Source organism: Podarcis filfolensis (assembly GCF_964270895.1).
Source record: "Podarcis filfolensis genome assembly, chromosome: 3".
Taxonomy (NCBI): Eukaryota; Metazoa; Chordata; class Lepidosauria; order Squamata; family Lacertidae; genus Podarcis; species Podarcis filfolensis.
In genome coordinates this window covers 42,916,615-42,940,784 of record NC_139606.1, presented here as the reverse complement: position 1 = coordinate 42,940,784, position 24,170 = coordinate 42,916,615, and the positions used below count along the sequence as shown (strand labels likewise).

The window sequence follows — 24,170 nt, the reverse complement described above, 5'->3', positions numbered from 1 at the left end:
AAAAGTACTGCCAACCCCACCCCACCCCCAAAAAATATTTTTTTATGCATGGTAAATGTTCCGAGGCACTGCACAGGTAACTGAAAACACCCACTTCCACCCCACCCATTTTTGTGACGTTTTCAGGTCACTTCTGGGTTTGGCACAATGTGCATATGTGCGGTTGCGCACCTATTGGACTCGTGTGAATGGGGAGTCGCCTGTATGAGGATACTAGCGTTTGCCATTTATTGAAGATCCTATGAAGGACCAAACTGAGAGAAGGTTCACACTGACTTACACAGAAATCTTAAAAAAACAAAACAAAACAAAACAAAACCACCCTGGGTGGAAACAGCTTTACACTCAATAGGCCAGATCTACATTTATGCCAACCATGACAACATAGCTAGAAGTTACAGCAGCATTGTACAAAGACTCTTGTGAGCTCTTTGGTTTGGGTAACATTTTGCAATATGCCCAGCACTCAGGGTAAAGAAAAACAACTTGCTTCTTTTTGTTTTTAATTTTCTAAAAAGTGACGGTATGAAGAACAAATATACATATCAGTTATATACATAACTCAGTTCAAACGCAGTATACATACAAAATACATTAAACCTTATTGTTGAATTTTATGTCCTTTAATGGCCATGCCCGTAATAATTTACATTCTGCCCTCTGGGAAGAGTGGAAGCAGCTGAGATTGTCTTTTAAGTATTAAGAAATTTATAGAATGCAGAAAAAGTCAAGTTCCCCTGCAGCAAGTGAAAAACTAAAAAACGAAGCACAGAAGTAAAACAAATAATCCGGAAATCAAAGAAAGATGTCCTTGGAAAACAATTCCAGCAGAAAACCTCACGCGACCTTCAAGCGCTGGAAATACCCTTCCCATTCTAGTTATGTAGTTGGAAACAACAGCGACATCAAGATCACCTATTTAAGAAAAGGAAAAAGAAACACCAAAGTTCATGTCAGTCAAATCATTGTAGCATCTTAATCACACCCAGTTGGTCAACATTCTGTAACTACGGTGAGTAAATAGTTTGCGGAGCTGTGTTTTCTAGGCAAAGCCACTGTACCAGAAAAGAGATTTTGCATCTTTTTGCCACCTCCTATGATGACCTCCTCTTGGAAGAGTCCTCACAGCCTCTTGTTCCCTAGTATGCATTCCCTGTTGTTAAATATGCAGTGCTCTCTATATACGATTAAAGCAGTGACATGCTACAGTAGATGCCCAAATCCAAATTGTAACATGCTTAGGGTTTCTGCACAGGATATTAATTGGCTGCTCTTTTGAAAGAAACTCTTCAGCTTTGGTACAGTGGTACCTCGCAGGATGAATGCCTCGCAAGACGAAAAACGCGCAAGACGAAAGGGTTTTTCGTTTTTTGAGTTGCTTCGCAAGACGATTTTCCCTATGGGCTTGCTTCGCAAGACGAAAACGTCTTGCGAGTTTGTTTCCTTTTTTCTTAAAACCGCTTGAAGAGGTGCAGTTGCGACTGACCGTGCTTCGCAAGACGAAAAACCGCGCAAGACGAAAAAACTCGCGGAACGAATTAATTTCGTCTTGCGAGGCACCACTGTATTCTGTTTTAAAGGCTCGATCTGGAAGGCCCTACCCTCTTTAAATGCTTTTCCTTGCATTGTCACCAGTGTCCACGCAGTTGCTCCTACACCAGGCCAGATGACGTGTGAAGGCTTCTTTCTATTGTCTTCCTTCTCCCTGCTGACTTAAACAAACCACACAAGCAACACTAGAACTCTAGGGAGGTCTGCATGTGTGATTGGCATGTAAAAAGACTGGCACAGGAGCAACTGTGGTGACAGCAGTAACCATGCTAGGAAAAGCCTGCGTAAAACTGATCTGACTTTAGAAAATTCTTTTGTATGTCCAACACATAAATTCAAGATCAGCTTGAAGGCAAGCAGTAACACACTGAACTTTTGCTTTTAATTATTAGGTGCACTTGTTTTGGAAGTGATTGTGATTGTACTATTACACCTGTGAAAATTTCCTCATTTTTGTTTCAAACGTATTCTCTTGCTTTTCCCATTCTCTACTTTTGGATGAACTCCAAAACCAACCTGAGTTAAATATTTCCTGTTGCAGCTAGAATAAATAAAGGTTTGCCTAATAGCAGCATTTTCCACACTCATGGGAGAGTGGTCTCCTACAGGGACATTAATTCCAATATACATTCTATGTTCCATATTAGAGATCGCCAGGAATAATTTATACATACCGCTACTGTGGTTATTTGAGCTTCCCTTTAGCATGTGGTACCCGTCTCCTCCTCCAGCAAGGAAAGAAGGTAGCAGCACTTTGTATGTTTTTTCCAGCTGCAGTGGTTCATAGACCGGTACTCTACACTCTGTGCAAAGAACCTTTAAGCTGACCACTCTGCTTCCCGGACTTTCAGAAAGATCATACACCACCTGTATACCTATCAATGAAGCACAAGTTTGAACAGCATTTTTAGACATCAGCTCTTGCATTCTTTGGGTCTATAAAAACTTGCTTGAAAAAATAATGACGCTGGCTCCTTGGAAGTTCAGAACCAGAATAAACTGATGTGAGCACAACATTTAACCACAGGACAGGACCACACTGCAGTGGCAGAGCAAGGGTAGAGCACATGCACTGCATGCAAAAGGTCCTGGGTTCAGCCATTGTGAAACCTTCAGCTATTCCTTAATCTAAAACCTTGGGAGCCATTGGCAATTACTCAGTGCAGATAATACTGTGTTGGGTGAAGCAATGGTCTTTCTGGGTGTTACTCTGCTTCCCATGACACACTGGATTCCAAAGCTGAATGAGTTAGGTGGCTGTCTTTCCTCCAACAATTCCTCCAGTGATCCCATATCAAGCACACTCTATAGCAAAGTAGTACCGGAGGATATTTTGCTTTAAATGCATTTAGTTTCTCCACAAATGAGTGTCTATGGTGTATAAAATTGAAAACTAATCAACAGATCCAGAAAATGGCATTGACATACATAACCACAAGGCATCATTTTTTGTTCACGTCCAATGGACTTTATTCTTCTATATAGGTTTTTTCAAAGTCTCATAAAGTAACAGCTGGTGGCTCACACAAAGGCGTATAAAAATATTCTTGTCCTAAATGGTGTGTGTGTGTGTGTGTGTGTGTGTGTGTAGGGTTGTGTCCAATGTTAGTCATACTCAGAGTAGGCCCATTACAATTAATAGACTTATGTTAGTCATATTCGTTTCAATGCATCTCCTTCAAGTACGACTAACATTGGATACAATCCATAAAGTCACAGTAATTCCAGTGAATTTGTTGATGTGGTCTGTGACCTAAAATCCCTACACACGAAGTAGTTTTAGTTATAAGAATTTTATTTTCATTTATTTCATTTATTAAATTTCTTCATTGCCCTTCATCCAAAGATTGCAGGACAGTTTACCATCTAAAAACACAAAAATATATAGCATAATAACAAATGAAAAAAATACCCCACAAACAGTTTAAAATGCCACAGGTAATTTAATTAGCCAGTATTAATATTTATATTTCTTTATTGTGGGCCTTTGTGGTGAGTTCTCCCACCTTTTTTCCCAGAAAAAAAACCACGGGGGCAGAAACTAATTGGCAGCCAGTGCAGTCGGGACAGAATTATCCTTATGTGCTCAACTTGTCTTGCCCTGGTGAGCAACCTGGCCTCTGAATTCTGCACCTGCTGAAGTTTCAAAACCATCTTAAGAGGCAGCCACGTGTATAACGGGTTGCAATAATCTAACCTTGAGGTTACCAGAGCATAGGCTATCCCTGTCCTGATAGGGACACAACTGGGCCACCAGCCAAAGGCGATGGAAGGCACTCTGTGCCACCGAGCACACCTGAGTCTCAAGCAAGAGCAATGGATCCATAACTACTGCCAAGCTACATACCTGCTCCTTCAGAGGGAGTGTAACCCTACCAAGAGGAAGCCACCTCCCATCCATCTGGTCTAGGGGACCGCCCACTAACAGTGCCCCAGGCTGGATTGAGCTTCATCTTATTGGCTCTCATCCAGTCCATTATCGAGGCAAGAAGTCCTGCTTAGTTTATTTGAATAGTGTCATAAGTACAATGGGGTTTTCTTCTTGTCTTAATATGAGCAGTATAGTAATTGTGGCTCGTGCTTGTTTTTGCTGTTGGTGAGAGGGCATCCATGCTAGAAACATTTGTGTACTGCTTGCTTGATGAATTGCACCACCCTTGTAAGATAAACCTAACCCTGGGATGATCTCCTGCCTGGTTCCACCACACCTAACCTTGAGAATGGGGCAACGTTCCAGATACTTCATTGTTTTAAAAGCAGGTAATCCTCTTACAATACTCCTTTGTGAGTATGTGTGGGTTTAGGACCTTGAACAGGCAATGCTGGCAAAGTAACTTACCTGAGACCTGCAGGAGTTCCCCTGTCCCTTCCCCATGTCTGTAAACGCTGTGTTCAAATGCTTCCTTCAGAGTAGAGCCTTTGATCTGCAGCAAATCGAACGTTCCTCCAAAAGGCAATACGGACAGCAACTCTTCCAAAGTAATAGTTCCTGAATGGGACAGGACGTTTCATAAAACAATCGGTTTTGTGTTCTATTTCTCACTTTAGGAGACTATGATATTGTAGATATAAGCGGTAGACAAGAGAAGGGCTGAGTTCAAACCCCTGATCAGCAGTGGAGCTCACTGACTGCCTTCCAACAAGTCACAATCTTGCAGTCTACTTTAAGGTGCAAGCTTGTTGTAGGGATTGTAACATGAGAACCTTGCTTATGCCACCCTAAATTCACAGGATAAAGACTAAGAATATTATAATAAATAAATACGTTTCTGATAGTTCTACCCCCACATTTATCAGAGTCTCCAGGCAGCTTATAGTATAAAATTTAAAGCAATAGGAACAATCAAACCATAAAAGCAGCAGAATCCCTTGTAACATGTGGAGAGTCCCCAGGGCAGGGCTACCATGCACAAGCTTGTGGCACGGGGATTTTCCAAGTGGGAAGGCCCCATTTGGTACGGGTCATAGTATTCTCACATGGAGACACTGCCAAGTGTTTCACAAGCCTTCGTATGAAAACAATAATCATTAAATTGGTCCCCAGCATTTCAGCATCCAGAAATGTATATTATATATCTGAATAGGTGTAAGATTGGTTTTAAAAGCATACGCTAGAAAGGTATGTATGTATGTTCAAAGGGGAGGAGAAAGTCAAATCTTTGTCCAAGAAAAACATTGTGAAATATAGCAGATAAGCTCTAAAATAAGAATCCCTAAAACTAATTATCTTATTGAGAGAAATGTGGGGTACGAAGAGGAAATTTTAGCAGCGTTCCCTTGGGGAAGAAAAAGCCCTAAAGCTAGATATACCATTCTTGCTTTGTTCATCAATGGGTCCCCGTATTCCACCACCATTTATGATGCACATCGAAACATGATTCCATTGCTTATCATCTGGATGTCTCAGGTTATTGTAAACCTAAAACATTTACACACAAAAAAAATTCTATCAGTTTCAGTCTGCACTTTGTCTCAGCTTCAGGAACTTCAGGAAGCCAGCAAAGGAAAACATCTTATAAAGTGATAGGGGAAGGGGGAAACTGGGATATTATCTAGCAACAAATCATTTACTTACACAAATAAAACAACTGCAATTAAAGACTAAAGAACATTCATAGTAGTATACTAAAATTCATTTATATCAGTGGACTTGGTATGGAATCAATATAGGATACAATCCATTATTTATTTCCACCCATCCCTTACTCTTTATCTAAGGAATTCAGGCAATGTACAGGTTCTTCCCTCTCCCTCTTTTACCTGCCCAACAACCCTGTAAAGTAGGCAAGGCTGAGAGATAGTAGCTAGCGCAAAACACCTAGTGAACTTCATTATGAGTGGGGATCTGAACCTGGAGCTTCCAGGTCCCAGCCCAACAGGCTTGTGGAGATCTAATACGAAAAATTTCAGGTTTTTTTTTACATGCACTGTTATCCTTTGAAATGCAAGCACAGCATTTCTTTTCCTGTTGAAAAGTCTACAACTCCCTTTTTCTGCTGCTGTATTTCTGCTTCACAATTGGGGATAATTTGGTGGGCATGTGCGTCTATAACAGCAAGTAATCTTTGGGGATTTCTGCCTGCTTACAAACTGAATACTAAACCTGATGTGGTAGTTCTTATAAGGTGCACACAGGCAAATGTATTGTTACACACCACCGCCAATCTCCACAGAAGTGTGAGATGTCAAGGGGGTTCCAGGATGAAGTATGTTGTGGGGAAAGGCCACATATACTGTCTTGAGCTCCTTGGAGGAAAGGCAGAAGTTTAATAACTAAATCATAACAAACTCACATTTGAGCATGACCAGTGTTCAGGGATGATGGGAACTGTAGTCCAATGGCATATGGAGACTGCAGGTTTCTTATTCCTGGCTGTCCATAGTTTATTGTATTGACTTTTTACACTTCAGTTTTATATAGTACTTAATTTTTTATGATGTGTTTTTACAGTTTACTGATTTTGTATACCTTTTTGGATATTTCTTCAATACAAAGCAGTATATAAGGGTTTTAAATAAATCAAGAGTGGTGGTTTTAAAAATAATAATAATTCTGAGGCTGAAGTCCTAAACATAACTTACGTACAGCATTAAAGAAAATGGGATTTACTTCTAAGGATCACTCTGTAAACCTCACAGAGTCACTTTTAGTTTCCAACTAGCCTGTGTAAGAATACAACTGGGTATCTTTTTTCCAAGAACAGCATTGGCAGAAATTAAATTGCAATCTGACACAGGAACATTAAGTCATTAATGCACTGCATATCAACTGAAAGATGCCCTAAACTAATCTGTGGTCAATGTTTAACTAAGTCTACTAATAATTAGCTGTAGAAGGGATATCATTCTCATCCAAACAAATTAGTGCAATCAATTAAATATGACACCTCTCCTAGTCAATGATTGTTCATGAATCTAAGCAAAGTAGCCTGTATAAACAAGTCAAGTAGTTTTCTATGGAGAGCCCTTTAGACACTTCCGTGACAGGACGGTAATGCCTGGTCAACCTAATTAATTGTGCAAACCTTATATTCAGATTTTTACAAGGCAACTATGGAAGCCCAGAATGAATCCCCCTTTCCCTGGCTGCTTTAGAGGTTACTCAACTAATACAGTAAGGAAGTTTGCACACTTAAAAGGATATTCTGAAGGCCAGTGCACCTACTACTCCAAGATTTAGCTGTTCATATGTGAGTGACTCACAACTGACAGTTCTCCCAGTCCCTTGCCACCACAATCTCTCTCATTCTTTGTAATTTCGTATATTCAAGAGCTGCTGCACACAAATACCTCTTTACATGGTGACAGTCTCCATCTGCTGTAATTTAAAGCTATAAAAAAATGTGATGTGATGCCAGTACTCACATATTGATGAATGTGCCATGGGTGTCAGCCCTAGGCAGCAAAAGGAACTGCCAGTACTTTATAATGGTGAGCAATGTCACCCAAAAAGACCTGTATAGATCCTAAGAAAAATTTCCCAGAGGCAAGTCTCGAAGCAAAAAGAAAGACATGCAGAAGTGAAAGTCCGACACCTACTTTAAAAGCTTGGGACTTACAGCTTTCAAGCTGTTTCAGGCTTTTGTCACTAGTGAACAATTAGCTAATTCTACAGTTGTGCCATCAGCAGTTTCTGTTCGATAGTTTCAATGTCCACAGGAAGGACTAACAAGACCTTGCATAACAATTTCATAGCCAGCTGAACCCCAAGTGAAGATAAGCAACCCTAGCCACAAAACCATATCTTTCATATAAAAGATAAAGGCCCTGGATGGTTAAGTCCAGTCAAAGGTGACTATGGGGTTGTAGTGCTCATCTCACTTCAGGCTGAGGGAGCCAGTGTTTGTCCACAGACAGCTTTCTGGGTCATGTGGCCAGCATAACTAAACCACTTCTGGTGCAACGGAACACCGTGATGGAAACCAAAGTGCATGGAAACGCCATTTACCTTCCTGCCGCAGCAGTACCTATTTATCTTCTTGCACTGGTAGGTTGAACTGCTAGGTTGGCAGGAGCTGGGACAGAGCAATGGGAGCTCACCCCGTTGCGGGGATTCGAACCGTTGTGGGGATCAACAAGCCCAAGAGGCTCAGACTTTATATGAAACACTTGAGACTTTAAATATCAAATAATGAACCACTTAAAGTAACCTGGATTATTATCTTACCACAGCATCGCAAATTAAATTCCCCATGTTGCACTCTTGAAAGCGGCATGCTTGACTTGTACCGTTTAAATAAACAATCGTTTTTCCTATTTCCCGGGAAGAATAATTTTGTAGTTGAAGATGCATCTTGTCAACTTCTGCTTTCACATCCTCAGCTGAAAAAGAAGTAGGGCATGTTGAAGGTTATTACTGGCCAGGCAACTGATGAGGATGGCATATTTGTTTATCTACAGCACAACATTAGTTCAGGGTTTTTTTCAGACTTGCACTCCAGAATACTCCCAACAAAGTTCCAGCTTGCAATAGTTTGGATCCAAAGGAGTCACACAGCCATTAACTTGGGTTTCTTAAAAGCAGCCCTCCCCTATTCTGTGTCATACGGTATGGCTAACTTCTTTTAGAACCAAGCGGACTTTCAGAAGCAGATATGATATATCAGAACCAGGTAAAAAAAAAGTCAAAAGTCAAATTCCCACTAGTTGTGTCCAAACCTTTGGATGTGCCTAGAGTAACTCTTTAGAACCAGTCTTAAGTTTGGGGGAATATGCTTCTGGTTTTTTGTGTTTTTTTTTAAAAAAAGTGTGTGAAATTATATACTTTAAAACAAGATACTTTATATATATATAAATATATATTTAATTTATAGTGGGCATAATGTGAGTTCATAGCCATCCCGCATAATTTATTTTAGAAAAGGAAAGAAGGCTAGATCCTGAGTTCTCATAAATGGAGCAACGGTCACCACATACTCCCTGCAGGAGGGAGATGATTTTTCACTCATTTTGCCCGCATGCCCTGAAAAAGCTGCTCTGGAGTGTCGAGAGACCCTCTGGAACAGTATTCAACTTGGCACCAGGGGTGGGGAATACAGGAGGAAGGGAGAATCTGCAAAAATCATTCCTCCTACAACAGGAGACTCCGCCATATTTCAGCCCTTTCTACAAAAGGGAGAGAGCTGTTCCGTTTGCGGAAAGACAACTCTGGATCCAACCCAGAGTAAAAGGAGGAGGAGCAATAACACGACACATGACATCATGCATTTATCTAGTACTTAAATTAGGTAATCATCAATGTTATAAATAGGCGACCTACAGGAAATAAAATTCTCCTCCCCATACATACCTTCAGGAATACTGCTGTTTAGTAAGATAGGGTTTCCAGACGCTTTAATTACATTTCCTTTGTCGTCAAACACAATGTTCAAATAGCCAAGGTATTTTCCAAAAGCATAAGCTTGAACAACAGGAACGTCACGCCCATCATCTGACTTCACCATAAATGGATATTTACCAGCTGGTATATCATTTGAAGGTGGGGTGCCTGTAAAAGTGGCCAGAGAATGAATGACCTTTTCTCCCTTCCTAGCTTTCAAAGGAAGTCCTGAATACTGATGAGGCAAGCACATCAACTGATAGTGATATTTAGGGTGCAGAAAGAAACTGCTTGTGTGTGAAAGCAAGAAACATAACATGTATACAGCATCTAGGCAGGTTGTCAGATCATTCCCTTCTCCCTTCTTTCCCATGTCAACAGTTCATTTGGAGCTTCACTCTGAGACATTCAACAATGTCTGCCTCCTCCTGGGAAGGACAAGAGTGGGTCATCAGGCAGTTCCCCTTTCCTCAGCTCCTACTCAATTCAGCAGCTGATCGGGGAATCAGAGGCTTCCACTCTGTTCTCCAGCACTAATGGTGTTTTGAGAATTATATATATATATCACTTCTATATACAATAACACTTCTATTTGGGTGTAATTCCCAGCATTAGTGATTTAGGAAATACACCTAACCTTAATAAAACAATTAGCAATCAGGTTGTGCATTTTCAGAAATGTAGCTTTAGCTGTTTTGCAGTTGTTTTATTCTTATCTAATGTTAGTCACCCTGAAAAGGTAGGGAAGGGAATACATAAATCTTCCTGCACCATGTCACACTTCACATCTTCAGGGGCAAAGAGAAATGAGGGTCAGGAAAAGCCTTGATGCACACATGCAGTGGACATCCACATGATTCTTCCCTTTGACTCTTGGCTTTGGAATATGAGAGATCGGAGAAAAACATGTTATTCTTTCCTAACAGAAAAATAATAAATGGTGAGATGTAAGTCCCCAAATGGGAAGCTGAGCTTTTTTATTTTCAGTTACCTCATGTGCACTGTTTGACTGAGATGCTATGTCACTAAACACACACTTCAGCAGAAGCGGGTCCAAAAAAAAAACGTTTCATTTTATTTTGCTCCCATATTCCTTTTGCTAAAGGCAGTATGTTTCACTGCAGAACATTATCAGTGATTAAGGCAATAAATATATTTCTGATTGAAAGTGTTACTAGGATATTGATGGGTGCACTGAAAACACTGCCACTAGATTTTATATTCTGCACCCAGCATCTCGTTGCCATGAATGATTCTTTCTGAATGCAGGCACTGATCTCTCTACTTGTCTCAGAACTAGACTCCTGGACAGCTCCCAAATTCACTCATTAATAGTGCCAGAAAATGCAACATGTAGCTGCTGCTGGTTTCTCAACTTTCAGCAGCAACAACAAAATCCATTTCAACAGCAACAACACAATTTGGAACATTTCAATAGGCTAAAGAGCCTGTAGAGTCTAAATAGCTTCACCTGCATATGGTCTTAGCCAAGCACCAGTTGTGACAAGAGATAAAACTTAATAATGTTCAGGCTTCCTTTTATCTCAGGTATTCATATGCTGTTCAATATTCAGAGTATATATCCTGAGGGATAGCTCAGTCAGCAGAGCTGTGGGTTCAGTCAGGGATGTGGGTTCGAGCCCCACATTGGGCTAAAGATTCCTGCATTGCAAGGGGTTGGACTAGATGACCCTTGTGGTCCCTTCCAACTCTATGATTCTAATATTCAGAGGTTTGTCAGCAAAATATAACAGTATCAGTCACAAGCACAATGCTGCATGTTCCAAACTGGGAAATTAATATGAAGGCTAGGCTTGGTGCACTTATCAAAATGTTAGGTATGCTTTTTGGATGTGTCTACTCATGTATGTTCTTTCTATGTCAAGTAATGTATTGGTAAACTCATCTTCTTCCTTTAAAAAAAGGCTTCAATGCTTCTACCCAAGCTTCTAAGAATCAACTCTCTACCTTTCCTTTATAAAGTGCCTTTATAATTCCACAGAAGTTTTCAATCCCTACAATGCATTATGAACGATCTGTAAATGGTGTGCGTAAGAATGAATGTTTAGCTTAGTAAAGAGTGCTCAGACCAGGAAGGAGGCAACACGCAATGTTAATTTTATCAGAAAGTCTGGTATGTAAAACTAAAAAAAGACACACTTCAGAGTTTGAGGTATCTCATTTCCTATTGATAAACAACAGCACAGCACCCAGCTACACCATTATAACTAAAGTATAACTAAGTGTGACTTCTGCCCGGAAAAAGACCCCCAAATCAGCACTGGTGTTACTAGACTAATGTCAGTCTGTGGTCAGAGTAACAAAGTGTATGATACAGAGTGGCTTGAGGAACACAGAGCTGAGAAACCCTCATAGCTGGGAAAAAGTATATGAGATCCTGGGTGAAAGACGTAACTTGTGCCAGATATATGTGTGTAAAGTCTATCTAGATCCACCTGGAGCAGCATGACTCATCTGATCACAACACCCTGCCTGACCTCACTGCTTCCTCTTCAGCACTCTGAACTCCTAGACTGCCAACCTAGCACTAAGAATACCCATCTCTGTAACTACACCTCTTGCAGTTCAGGGGTGGGGCGAGAGAGACAGAGAGACTGTACCTGCAAGCTATTTTGTTTTCTGAACTGTTTTCACTAAATGCGGTTTTACTAGTTTTTGAGGTTGGGCTCTGCACACACCAGTTTATATAGTGAAGAATGCAAAGGAGTGGGAATGTATGTACCCATAGTTGTTGAATACACATGTACACTAAAACATTAAAGTAGCAGGACAAAGGCATTAGCATTGCCCATGCTAAGGACAACTAGGAAATCAAAATGTTTTCAATCTGGCCCAGCTAAAGGCAAACAGAACATCCAGGGAATCAAAGTCTATCCCTGCTAGAGATAGAAAGAGGACCAAGGAAGGAAATAGATTTCTATGCTCACGTTTAGGCAAACGGGAAGCCACTGGGATGAGATTCTTGCCCATTTCAGCAAAATAAAAATAAATCAAAAGATTGGGAAGAAATTCTAAATAGGAATCAGAGCAAACTATGTTCAAAAGAAAACCCAAAGCGTCACTCAGCTCCATCAACTTTGCCTTTTATAGTCAAATCCTCCCTATAAAATTGTGGAAGTTCAAGGGGGGGGGGGAGTATTATAAAAAGCTGAAGACTCTCATTAGCGAATAAATTCCATAGCGTGGCTATTGTGGGGGAAACTATAGGTTAAAAGTTTCACTCCCAATCAGATATACAACAATAATCAGTGAACGCTTGGCAAGCATTCAGCAGACCAGGTTCTGAAAGCCAGAAGCTTTACAGGTATATCTGAAAAAAGCAAAGTGTTTGTGCCATCTGTACATGACCAATGTTATAATTAGAATAGAGCGAATAGTGGGAAACGGAATGTTGTTTTTTTCTGAACACATCCTGGAAAAGTTTCCAATTTCTGAGCCAGTTTTGAATATTGCTGAGGTGAGTTATCCCACCACTATTTCTGAAAGGGTTTAAAAACAAACCACTGTTTCAGAGGAACATTTCACACACAGGAAAGTTTACCCTGATCTAGTATGAGGGAGGCTGGAGAAATCACTGAACAATCCTGGAGGAAGGTGTAAGACGGGAGAGAGAGAGAGAGACAAAGTTCATATTTATTCTGGACCAAGGGCAGGAAAAGACACATAGACACAAGCAGAAACAGCAGAGGACAGAGACATGATTCATTTGTGTACAGCTATGCAAGCCACTGGAAAAAGGCCCAGCATCCTTAGTGTTTAGTAGCAAACCAAAAGCCAACCACTTCCTGAGGAGAAAATGAAACTCTGATGAATGAATAAAAGACTGAAAGCTATGACCAAGGTAAATTCAAGATGTTAAAAAAAGAAACTGAACAAGAAGTGTCACTGAACTTACAAGAAGTGTTGCTGATATTCCATTGATCTTTTATGCTTCTCAAATAACAGCACAATTCTATTCATGTCTGCTTAGAAGACCTAGTCAGTTCATTCGGCATCTTACCCCCATTGTGTACATGATGCCTTCTAGATGCTGATAGACTACAAGCTCCATCATTCATGGCCATTGGACATGCTAACTGAGGCTACAGAGAGTTAGATCCCTATAGCAGGGGTCCTCAAACTACAGGCTGCAGGCCAGATCTGGCCAGCCAGGGTCCTGAACCCGGCCCGCCCGGCAATTGCAGAACCCACAGCACTCCTCCTTCCCATTGCCCGGATGGCCACAACCAACGCAAGCTTCCTTCCCTCTGTACCACTACTACTGCAAGCAGCTGGGTCCAATCCTTTCTGGCTTCTCCTCAGACCACTCTCTCCAGCCCCAGCCCACTCAGCTGCCCATCAGTCCCATCACAATCCCAGCTGTGCGTGCGCATGGGCACACCAGGGAGGTGGTGTGTGCGTGAGAGAGAGAGACTGCTGAGAAAGGACCACCAGTTCGGTGGCGCCTTTGTGGCAGTGACCGCAATCCCCCCCCCCACCTGGCTTCTCCTTCTCCACACATGCACCTCCTCCTCCTCCTCCTCGGTTGTCAGGTGAAGCGGGTCCGAAGGGGGAGGGATTGGCCCATGGACCAGCCAGGCCTGGAACGGAGCCCAGAGGAGCCGCCGCCAAGGAAGGCTTGTGGAAATGCGGGCATAGCGGCCGTCACCAGCGCTGCAGATGGGTCCGGGGCGCCGGGTCTCTCGCTGGAGGGCACTGAGGGAGGAGCAGCTTGATGCTGCTGCCACTGCCTCTGCCCAGAGCCTGGGCTGCGCCTCTTTCCTTTCCTCCTTCTTATTTGGTCACTCTCCTCCCTCCATATCTCTCTCTCTCTCTCTCTCTCTCTCTCTCTCTCTCTCTCATATCCCCCCCCACTGAAATACTTATAAGTTTATGTTGATTAAAATTGTTCTTCATTTTAAATATTGTATTGTTTTTCCTGTTTTTTTGTTAAATATTCAGCACCCTGTTATAACTGCTGAGACATAGCTACAATAATTAAAGTACTAACCAATCAGAATCCCCTCTTTTTGCCAAGGAAATGACATACCTGTATAAAGAAAGGTGTTTGTATGTCCCCCAACTACAACATCCACACCTCTCACTTTCTGAGCAATGTTTTTGTCCACAGTAAAACCAGAGTGACCGAGTGCAATGATTTTGTTGACTCCTAAAGTTATAAGTTTGTCCACTTGTGGCTGTAATGCTGTAACTTCATCTTCAAATGTTAAATCCGGCCCTAAAAATCCAGAAAAAAATGCATTAATGTTTTGTATTTTATTTTATTCTCACAAAATGATTTGCCAAAGCACATGAACAAATATATTATACATATATAACGTATACACTATACATAACATTCTCTCTTGGTTTAACAAGTTCCTTTCAAGTACAGTGGTACCTCAGGTTACAGACGCTTCAGGTTACATACGCTTCAGGTTACACATTCCGCTAACCCAGAAATAGTGCTTCAGGTTAAGAACTTTGCTGCAGGATAAGAACAGAAATTGTGCTCCGGTGGGGCGGCAGCAGCAGGAGGCCCCATTAGCTAAAGTGGTGCTTCAGGTTAAGAATAGACCTCCGGAACGAATTAAGTACTTAACCTGAGGTACCACTGTAATGGAAGTTACACTGATACATTGCTAATTTGCTAGCTCCGTATTTCTGTGGACCCCTCATATGACAGGAAATCATTTGGTTGCTTTAGCAGAAAGGGGATGGTATTCAAATAAAATCATTGTGCAAGCAGAACAACTTCCACTTGTGCAAGGGGACATCTCCCTAAGGTCCTGACAAGAGAAGATTGGAAACAGAAGTTAATGAACTACACAGAAATGGCGAAACTTACCGGGAGAATAAGAAATCAAGGAAACAATTCTTTTTAGACAGGAATGGAAATGGTTTTTTTTGAGTATTTACAAACAAACTGTAAACAGATCAAGACATTGGGAGGATTACTGTAAATACCTGTTCTATATATATATATATATATATATATATATATATATATATATATGAATGAATGATATATACGGTAATAGATAAATAAAAGAATATGTTGAAATAATTTGGAGTATGCAGGAAGATGAAAAGAAAGGTAAAGAACCACAGAAAGAGGGGGAAGGGAGCCAGAGTTTAAAATGTTAAAATTATGATTGGATAATTGTTGTGTTATATATAAATGAAACTTATAATTTAAAACTTTTTAAAAGGGGGGGGCATCTCCTTGCCCCCAGCACACACTGTACACTCTCCCCAAACCAGCTCTGGAGGGTAGGGGTAATATCAATTAAAACATTATGCAGCAAGCTATCCCCACAAAAATAATGCTAATAAGAAGATCCAATCTACCCTAGCCTCCAGTGTTCCAGACACCTTCAGAAACAAGAAGACCGTAAATAATGTGCCAACGTCAGAGTAGAATCAGGAAACCATGTTCCCATTATTAATTTTGGAACTATTAGCAGGCTCTTTATGTTCCCATTATTAGTCAGTACTAGAACAGCTACAGAACGTATTCATTCACTGAAGCATTTATGTAGCAGTTTGCTAACATGCAGTCAATCAGCAATTCCTTACTCCTGGATATGAAATAGCAGTGGATATCGGCTATTGGACATGAATGAAGAACACGTGTCTAAACAAAAATGGCTGCCCTCATTTTGGCCCCGGGTTTGTATGACACTGAGCAATAGCTTAGGCTTTGTTCCATGTTCTCACAATAATAATGGAAATCATACATGAAAGTATTCCCAGAAAAGCAAAAGGCTGAGCTGCATGGAACACCATCTGGTAGCTCGTAAAGCCAACAGCCTTTTGCTCTGGGCTCTGAAGTAAGGAGTGGCATTTCCTTTTAGCTCAGAGCAAATGCAGCTTTCTTGGCCTGATGATTTTGCATTTGTACAGCCTATATATCTATATCCTTTTGAAATTCATGCAAATGTCTTAAGTTGCTTGGACAAGGTGATTTCACAATTCTTCCCCAAGGAGGAAAGGGAGAGGTTACACAAAGCCCCAGATCTTTCACCAGAGGACAGATGTGTTTTTTTGAAATACACATGAACAGTACAGGAAACCTAAAGATATGAATCCGAGCTAATGACTCCTGGTAGAAATTTTGGTCTAACTAATTAACCATTAAATAACCATTGGGCGGGTTTCAAATAACGAGTCCTGTTCTCTTTTGCAATGGGTCTTCCTTCCCCGCCCCTCTCCTCCCAGCCACCCACTATAACTGGCTGGGGTGTGTCAAGAGAACCCCTGGAACAGCTTACATCTGGCAAGCCAAAATACCGTAGATTCCGGCGTATTAGGCAACTGGGCGTATAAGACAACCCCCAACTTTTGCTGTTCAATTTTAGAGTTTTAGAGTTACAGAGCTTGAGCACTGCCAGGGGCAGAGCGTGCATCCCCTCCACTGCCTCTGCTGTCGCAGCAGCAGCCTGGGGCGAGGCGTTTGGAGGGCGGGCAGGCGAGCGCTGCGCTTGGAAGGACTTTCCATGTCCCCTCCTGTGGGGAGAGAGGAGGAGCGATGGCAGAAGGGGCGCCTCTGCTCACCGGCTCCCTCTCCTTCTTCCCAATGCGTATACCCGGCGTATAAGATGACCCCCGACTTTTGGGGTGATTTTCCAGGGATAAAAAGTCGTCTTGTACACTGGAACATACGGTACTTGTCTTGATGACTGCCTTAGTACAATGTTGAATTCCTCTCATAATCTTTGAGACCTGTCCAGATGCCTGTGACTGGATGACACATTAAGCTGATAATTAAACAAAGATCTAAACAGATGAAAACCGTGTGTGTGTGTATATATATGGGGGGGGGAGGTTCTATCATCTGATTCCATTATAGTCACACATATCTGGTGCTCACTTTTTATCTTACTTTGAGCACCATTTAATATAATTGCTACAGGAAGGAGAAATAAAATAGGGTGGGAGTCACATGATCCAAAATATATTTATTTGCATAATTTTTACATTGCAATATATTTATTCGCATAATTTTTACATTGCAATATATTTATTTGCATAATTTTTACATAAGCATTAAAAGAAAGAATACCTGGATTTGAAAGGACAGGTGTCTCCTTCGAGGTATAGCCAACAATTCCCACTTTTTCCGAGCCAACTTCCATAATTTTGTAAGGAAGGAAATATCCTGTGATGTTGCTTGCTAGTTTCTTGTTTGCTTTAATGTTTGCACTTACAACAGGAAACTTAACATTTTTCAGCAGTGGATCCAATAATCCATTCACACCATTGTCAAATTCATGGTTCCCAATTGTCTGCACAACATAAAAGAAAAGAAAAATAGAATCTCCTATTGACAAGAAGTTCCCGCAATCATGAAAAGCAAAGTACAGCATAAGGACATATTTTAAAATCTACACTGTGATCCATCCAGTTCTAACACATGAACAGTATGCTATATCCAAATAGTATCTTTTCAAGCTCTCTTACATCTATTTCAGTTCAGCTACTAATATTTGGAGGTGCATCAACACAGTTCTTCAGCCTCTGAAACGCTAAGATTTAAAAACCTGTGGCCTTCTAAATATTGCTGTACTTCCACTCCCAAAACCCCCAGGCCGGTGTGACCAATGGTCAAGCCTGATGGAAGTTGGAGTCCAGCAATATCTGGAGGTGAATAAGTCCCTCAGCCCCATTTTCAAACAAGAACAGTGTCAGCATCCTCTCCAATTGTCACAATGGACTAGATTTGGAATTTTAAGCCAATGAGTAATTGTATTTAAGAATTTAAAATATTTGGAATTTCAGTGGCCCTCAATAATTTCTTTAAAATGCTTAAATTTCTTTATCTTTTTGCAAGGTTCAAATCAAGGCTCTCCCATAACCACCTTTAACCAGACTGCTCACCAAAGGAACATATTTGGGTGTAGAAGTTGCCTGACTTCCGTTTCAACTATAGGTTGAGTCTTTTAAAAAATGCCCCGTGGGACATGTGTACTCCGTATCCACGGGGCCTCTTTTAAAGGACTCACCCTGTATAACTGTAAAAAGCACTTCAAGATGACAGTACTTACTGAAGCAAAAGAAAAGGACTTTTATCTTGCTGTCTTTATCCTTCTACCCTCTTCCTGGTTTAATTTTGAAGACCAGTAAGAAGCAACTGAATGATCTTGCACCCTTTTTTCCCCTGAGCCAAAGATCAATCTGACCAATCAACACTGCACAGCATGACAAAATATGTGCTTACTCACCATGCCTTCAGCAGAAAAGATTTGGAAATGTATGTATTACACTGCAAATATATCCCTGTAATTTATTGTTCTCTTTTTTAAGCCATGATGTAACAAGCTACTCTCTTTTTTATTATTATTAAAGATTTTCTTGTTTTACAGAAGTATGTGTAATGTGTTGGGGTTGGCCTAGGGTGTGGTTGTTCGTTTGTGATTGGCTGTGGTGATCTTTGTTTTTGTGTGTGAGTGGGGTGGGTGGGTGTTTTGGATCAGGTTAGCCATATTGATTTGTATGCTGTTGGTGGATTATTGTCATTGTCTTGTTGGGCTGTGTATGTGATAAAGGGGAGCCATAAAGGCGTCTTCTTCTGTTTGTCCCCATGTCAGTTTCAGTTTCTTGGTTAATTTTTCTAGTAGGGCTGTTTCCCATACTATTTGGTACCATTGGTCCATGCTTACTCCTGACAGGTCTCTCCAGTGTCTGGTTATGGTGTTTCTGGCTGCTGAAAGTAGGTGGGTTATGAGTGCTTTGTGGTGTAAGTGTAACAAGCTACTCTGAAGAGCCAATATTTCCAAGCAGCTTCCTTCTACACTTTCCAGGGCAAACCATTTATCCGATTTCCACCCTTTTAGGCAATGACAAGGATTCTTGAAATATGAAACATGCCATTCAGGCAATGCCTGGTCTTGCATCCCTGTCCCTTGTGTGCTTAGGGCAGGATACAATGTTATAAACATGATACTGTATTCTACATGTAGTGTTATTAAGTTGGACTGAAAATGGTAGGCAGATAAACATATTTACACACCTAACCGCAATATGGCTCAATAATACTTTCAGAGAGGTTTGTGTCTGTTTACAGTAGGCACCTATTCATCTATTGTGGTCTGCATGGAAGGCACCAGATAACGCACTGTACTATGTTGCAGTGTGCTGAAGTCATGTTTACCGTCTTTTCTCCAAAACAAGTGCAGTGCAGACCAAACAGAGCTGCCCACACTGTGATTTGGATGTGGAAACAAACAACTTGAAGCTACGTAAAATGCCAAGAACAAGACCTAGAATGGATTTAAAATATATGATACTTCACATGGTTAAAATAGAATGAAAGCTTGAGCAAAACAACTCAGCACTGATTACAAGCCTGATTTGACATATTTGTCCAGAGCTGATCACCCACATGTTATGTGTTCCCAATAAAAGCAGATAAAATCTGTATATTATAAAAGTAGCATCTAAGCAAATAGTGAAATTTTCAGCAATGAAGTATTTAGAATCTGGCTTGTGCACATTCCAGAATTTTCTGTATACTTTGAGACTGAAACAAACATCTGCTTTTACTTTGCACATATAATTGAGAGCAGGACTCTTTCAATCTTGTACATTTCATTTCTTTTTACAGATTATTTCAAAATAGTTCCCACTATGCTTAAACAGATTTCACCAAAGAAAAGCAATTTGGGGATCCAAAACCACATCCCATGGAGCTTTATGCAATAGTTTTTTTTTGTAATTTATCCAGAAACCAAAAACAGTAGTACCAAGCAAAGATGGGACTGGCTTTAGCTTGGCCCCAAAAATCTCCACCCTAACCCTGTGCTGCTTAGGAGAGGGAACGAGGTATGGCATAATAATCTCAAATCCGATGGCCCTGCTGTGCCAGCCAACGCTTGGATAAAAGGAGGACAAGATGTTCCCTTGCCCAGACACTGCAAGTTATATATCTACGTCTCCTGTTGCTCTCTCATCTCACAAAAACAGATTAAAAGACCTTCTCTTCCTAGAGATTTTCATATTGATCGGAATGAAAGGATGTTCTGCAATTCACACCACAGAATGAGAAAAAGAGATGAGTCCAATATCCATCCCAGCCTTCTCTCTCACATTTTCTTTCAAGTAATCTTATATTCCCATTCGCTTAAGTTTAGTGCCAAGTGCTTAACTCCTTGTTGCCACACTGCCTGCAGAGGTTTGATAAGTGGAACAGATGTGAGCAGGCTGTTGTCACAAAGCAAAGTAGCCACCTTTCTAGATTCAGTGACACATTTAAGAGTGTGTGTTTTTCTAGAGGCCAGAATAACGGCAAATGCTTTTCCTATGCGCAACCGGCAGAAGTGTTTCCTGGAAGTATATATCCCGAGGATACAAGGGGCAACAATAATTTAATATAATCACTTTAAGATAGGATACTATGACAATTACACTGGACAAAGCTTGCAGGTTATGGAAGAAGCAGGCAGTACAGTTATTGTTAACAGCACCGGATTTTGGGATATTAGGTGTTGGTTCACTATTTCTTCATCATCCCAACAGTCTTCCCATGTGGGATTACGTTTTCTACGTCCATCTTTGGTCTTGTGCTGTTTTGTCTTATTAATAGGCGCTGCTAGGAATAATTCAATGTGATGCACACTGGGGCAAAAGAATTCTAATTTCACATATATGCTCATGGGACCTGAACTGGTGGTAACTGATCTGGAACTAGACCTTATATACCTTGACAGAGGTATTTGAAATTATGCATGGTATGGGAAAAGTGAATTGGGAGAGGGGTGTTCTCTCTCTCTCTCTCCTCTCTCTCTCTCTCTCTCTCTCTCTCTCACTCTCCTATACTGCGAGAGCTTGTAGCCATCAATTGAAACTGAATTGCTGGAAGAATCAGGGCAGTCAAAACAAAGCTCTTCTTCTGTCAATGCATAGTGCCTTCTGTGGGACTATCAGATTTTACTCTCACGAGATGCAGTGATGGCCTTCAGCTTGGATAGCTGTGAAAGAGGATTAGACAAATTCATGGAGGACAAGGCTATCTGTGGCTGCTAACCATGATAGCTATGTTCTACAACCACATTTGGAGGCAGTATGCCTCTGAATACCAGTTGCTGAGAAGAGAACTGCTGCCCTCAGGTCCTACTTAAGAGGCTTCCCATAGGTAAATTGGTGAGTAGAGGATGCCAGATGGCCTTTAGCCTGCTAAAGATGGGCTCTTGCCAGGACATCCCTAGTGTGTATGTACAGCATAGAATAAAGCACATTTGCCACGGAAAATGGCGGACGTATTCCTGAGGTATCCCCAAGGAATTTCCAATATGTGTTATTCTATCCCTCCAAATACTCTACCTCTAACTGCCTTCAGGCTCCATAACAATTAATCAATCAATCAAAATGTATTTATATCTTCTCAGTAAAATATCATCAAGAGAACTTCGACATAAAATTAAATTATTACCAAGGCTGCTTCAACGAAGAATTAAAACAGCATATCTAAATCACAATGGTATCTTCTAATCTAAGGCAACTAAGCAGCAGTCTAAAAACCATTTAAAAAAACAACAACACAACCCTGGAAATATAAAAGCATTTTAATTTTGTGGCTAAAAGTTATTAAATTTGTAATCAGGTGAATTCATAAAGAGAAAGGACACTTCACTCCTGGAGCACCATGATCAAATAATCCCGTATCTGGCTGCTACCAACTTAAGTTCACAAGTCAGGCCTCAAATAATGGTTTTAATATTAGAGCAGGGCATATAGCAGTATAGTAGATGGTCTTCCAAATGCCATGGTTCCAGACTTACAGCTTTAAAGGTTAAAAATCTGCAGCACTTGGAATCAGCAGTGCAGCTAAGTATTTTAGACTCTGAACTTAATGTCCAAAGTCTAAAACTGCATTTCAGGGGCTCCTGCTGTTTAGATGGGAGTGTGTATTACTTAACTTACTTCAGTGTGTGATAAGCCAGCCCTGCTGCATTTGAATGAGCAGCCCTCCTGCTCATTCTTCTGAGTGGGGGACCCTTGATGTCTGCCCCAAAGTCCTGATCTGATGGCACTATCACTTTTATTTCTACTCAGCAGCAGTCTGGAAGCCAGTGGAGTTTGCTAAGTACTGCCGAGATGGGTTCATTTTTGGATATACATATTAACAGCTTCACATATGTATTCTGGGCTTGTTATTAACACATCCAAGTCTTCAGAGGCAGTTCCATGTAACCGACAGCAGTAGTTAGGCGATAGCTGGATCTGATCAAAGGTGCAACTAGTCCAGCACTTTCTTTCCAGCAGCAGGCCTGCAGCTCCTCTGCACCCAGAGAGTAAGCTAAATGATGGGAGTGCTTCATTTTTTTCTTACATGGAGGTAAGAGAATAGGCACCAGGTTCTGCTTCTCTGGAGCATCTCCTCCAAAATCCCAACCTCTTCTAGAGGAGCTTCTCAGTGCTGAGTTTCACATCTTCTGGTTGTGGTTGGCTGCTGGCCTTCTCCACTACTTAAGAAGAAAGGATTCCTCCATTCAAGATGGCCAGCTGATCTCTTAAGGTCCACAGCTTAATTTTATTATCATTTACATGGTGCAGGTAGTGTTTACAGGATCTGAAGCGCTCAGGGTTTGGAAAAGTTGCCTCAAAATAAAGCTGACCAAATAGAATCAAGGCGGAAAGTGGAAAAGCTGAAGGGAGATCACTGTTGTTGTTGGTTAGTATCCAACCCCTGGAACATTGAAAAAATGGTTCAGACTCTTGCTTTTTGCTACCCTAAACAGAAGAGCGTCATTACCTCAGCCCTGAACCGGTCGCCTGCCAATCAACTACCTGAGGGGAGCCTGAGACCCTTCAGCTATGAAGGGGAAAGAAAGAAAACCGGCGTCTTCTCATGCCTGCTCAGATCTTTCTTATGGCCTCCCTCCGTACTGTTGGGAGGACCCAATGGCGCCACAGAAAGTTTTTTTTGGAGGGGGGGAGCGTGCCAGACCCTCGCGCCCCACCTGACGGGTTTGCCCCCCTCTCTCGCCGCCCCCCCCCCCGCTTACCATTGCGTCATAGCCGAGGAGGTTCATGAAGCGCACCACCTCCTGCCCTTTGAAGAAGCTGAACCACACGGTGCCCTGGTACTGGTCGCCGGCGTCGAGGAGCAGCACGTTGCGCTGCGCGGCGCGGACCCGGCGGATCTCGGTGGCGCGTCGCGCGACGCCTCCGTAGCAGTCCTGCCCGACGCATTTGCCCGAGTCGCGGCTCGTCTGCTCCACGCGGGCGTGGACGTCGTTGGTGTGCAGGATGGTGAGCTCGAAGGCGCCGGCCGAGCAGGCGCAAAGCGCGCCCAGCAGCAGCGCGCCCAGGCTCCGCGCGCAACTCTGCCCCGCGCGCCGCTGCCGCCGCCGCTGCCTGAGGCTCTCCATGAGGGAAGGCAGCGCGCGCTCCTCGCCCCTCGGCGCACTGACTGGCACTGGGGAGCGCAGCTGCCGACAGAGGCGCTTTAGGCGCAGCCCGGCGGGGCGGGGAGGAGCTGGACGGCCGCCTCCCGCGCGCCGCCATCCGACGCCCCCTCGAATCATGACTAACCCCCCGCCGCGAGTTCCGCGGGTGCTGCCTGCCTGGCTCCTCTGGAGACTCCCTTCCCGCCTTCGCCTTCCCGGCTTAGTCAACTTTTCCCGAGAGGAGTCTTGGCATCCTTGGGCACTTTTCTGGGCAGATCTGGGGAGGCTTGCTCATCTTGTCATTTCTGTATGTGAACTCCGGGCACCAAGCACTCCTTAAACCAGGACTACTACTACTATTACTACTACTACTAAATGCAACATTACACAATACATAATTACATATGGTA

At 42.0% G+C, this 24,170-nt stretch overlaps 1 protein-coding gene across 1 annotated transcript; it reads right to left on the bottom strand.

Annotated features, from left to right (window-relative positions):
• Positions 1–309: 309 nt before the first annotated feature.
• NT5E (5'-nucleotidase ecto) lies at positions 310–23,849 on the bottom strand. Its single transcript, XM_083608377.1, has 9 exons — positions 23,377–23,849; positions 17,436–17,658; positions 14,421–14,609; positions 9,341–9,538; positions 8,219–8,373; positions 5,362–5,470; positions 4,391–4,540; positions 2,226–2,426; positions 310–915 (listed from the first exon to the last, which is right to left on the bottom strand). The coding sequence occupies exons 1-9, from the start codon at positions 23,740–23,742 to the stop codon at positions 755–757; spliced, it is 1,752 nt and encodes a 583-aa protein (XP_083464503.1). The 5' UTR covers positions 23,743–23,849; the 3' UTR covers positions 310–754.
• Between the last annotated feature and the right edge of the window lie 321 nt (positions 23,850–24,170).

Coding starts and splice junctions, on each gene's coding strand:
- NT5E (XM_083608377.1), bottom strand. CDS start 23,742: ATGGAGAGCCTCAGGCAGCGGCGGCGGCAGCGGCGCGCGGGGCAGAGT. Junction 8,374..9,340: donor AAACAGCAGTATTCCTGAAG/GTATGTATGGGG, acceptor CTTCTTTTTCAG/CTGAGGATGTGAAAGCAGAA. Junction 4,541..5,361: donor TGATGAACAAAGCAAGAATG/GTATATCTAGCT, acceptor TGTCCCATTCAG/GAACTATTACTTTGGAAGAG.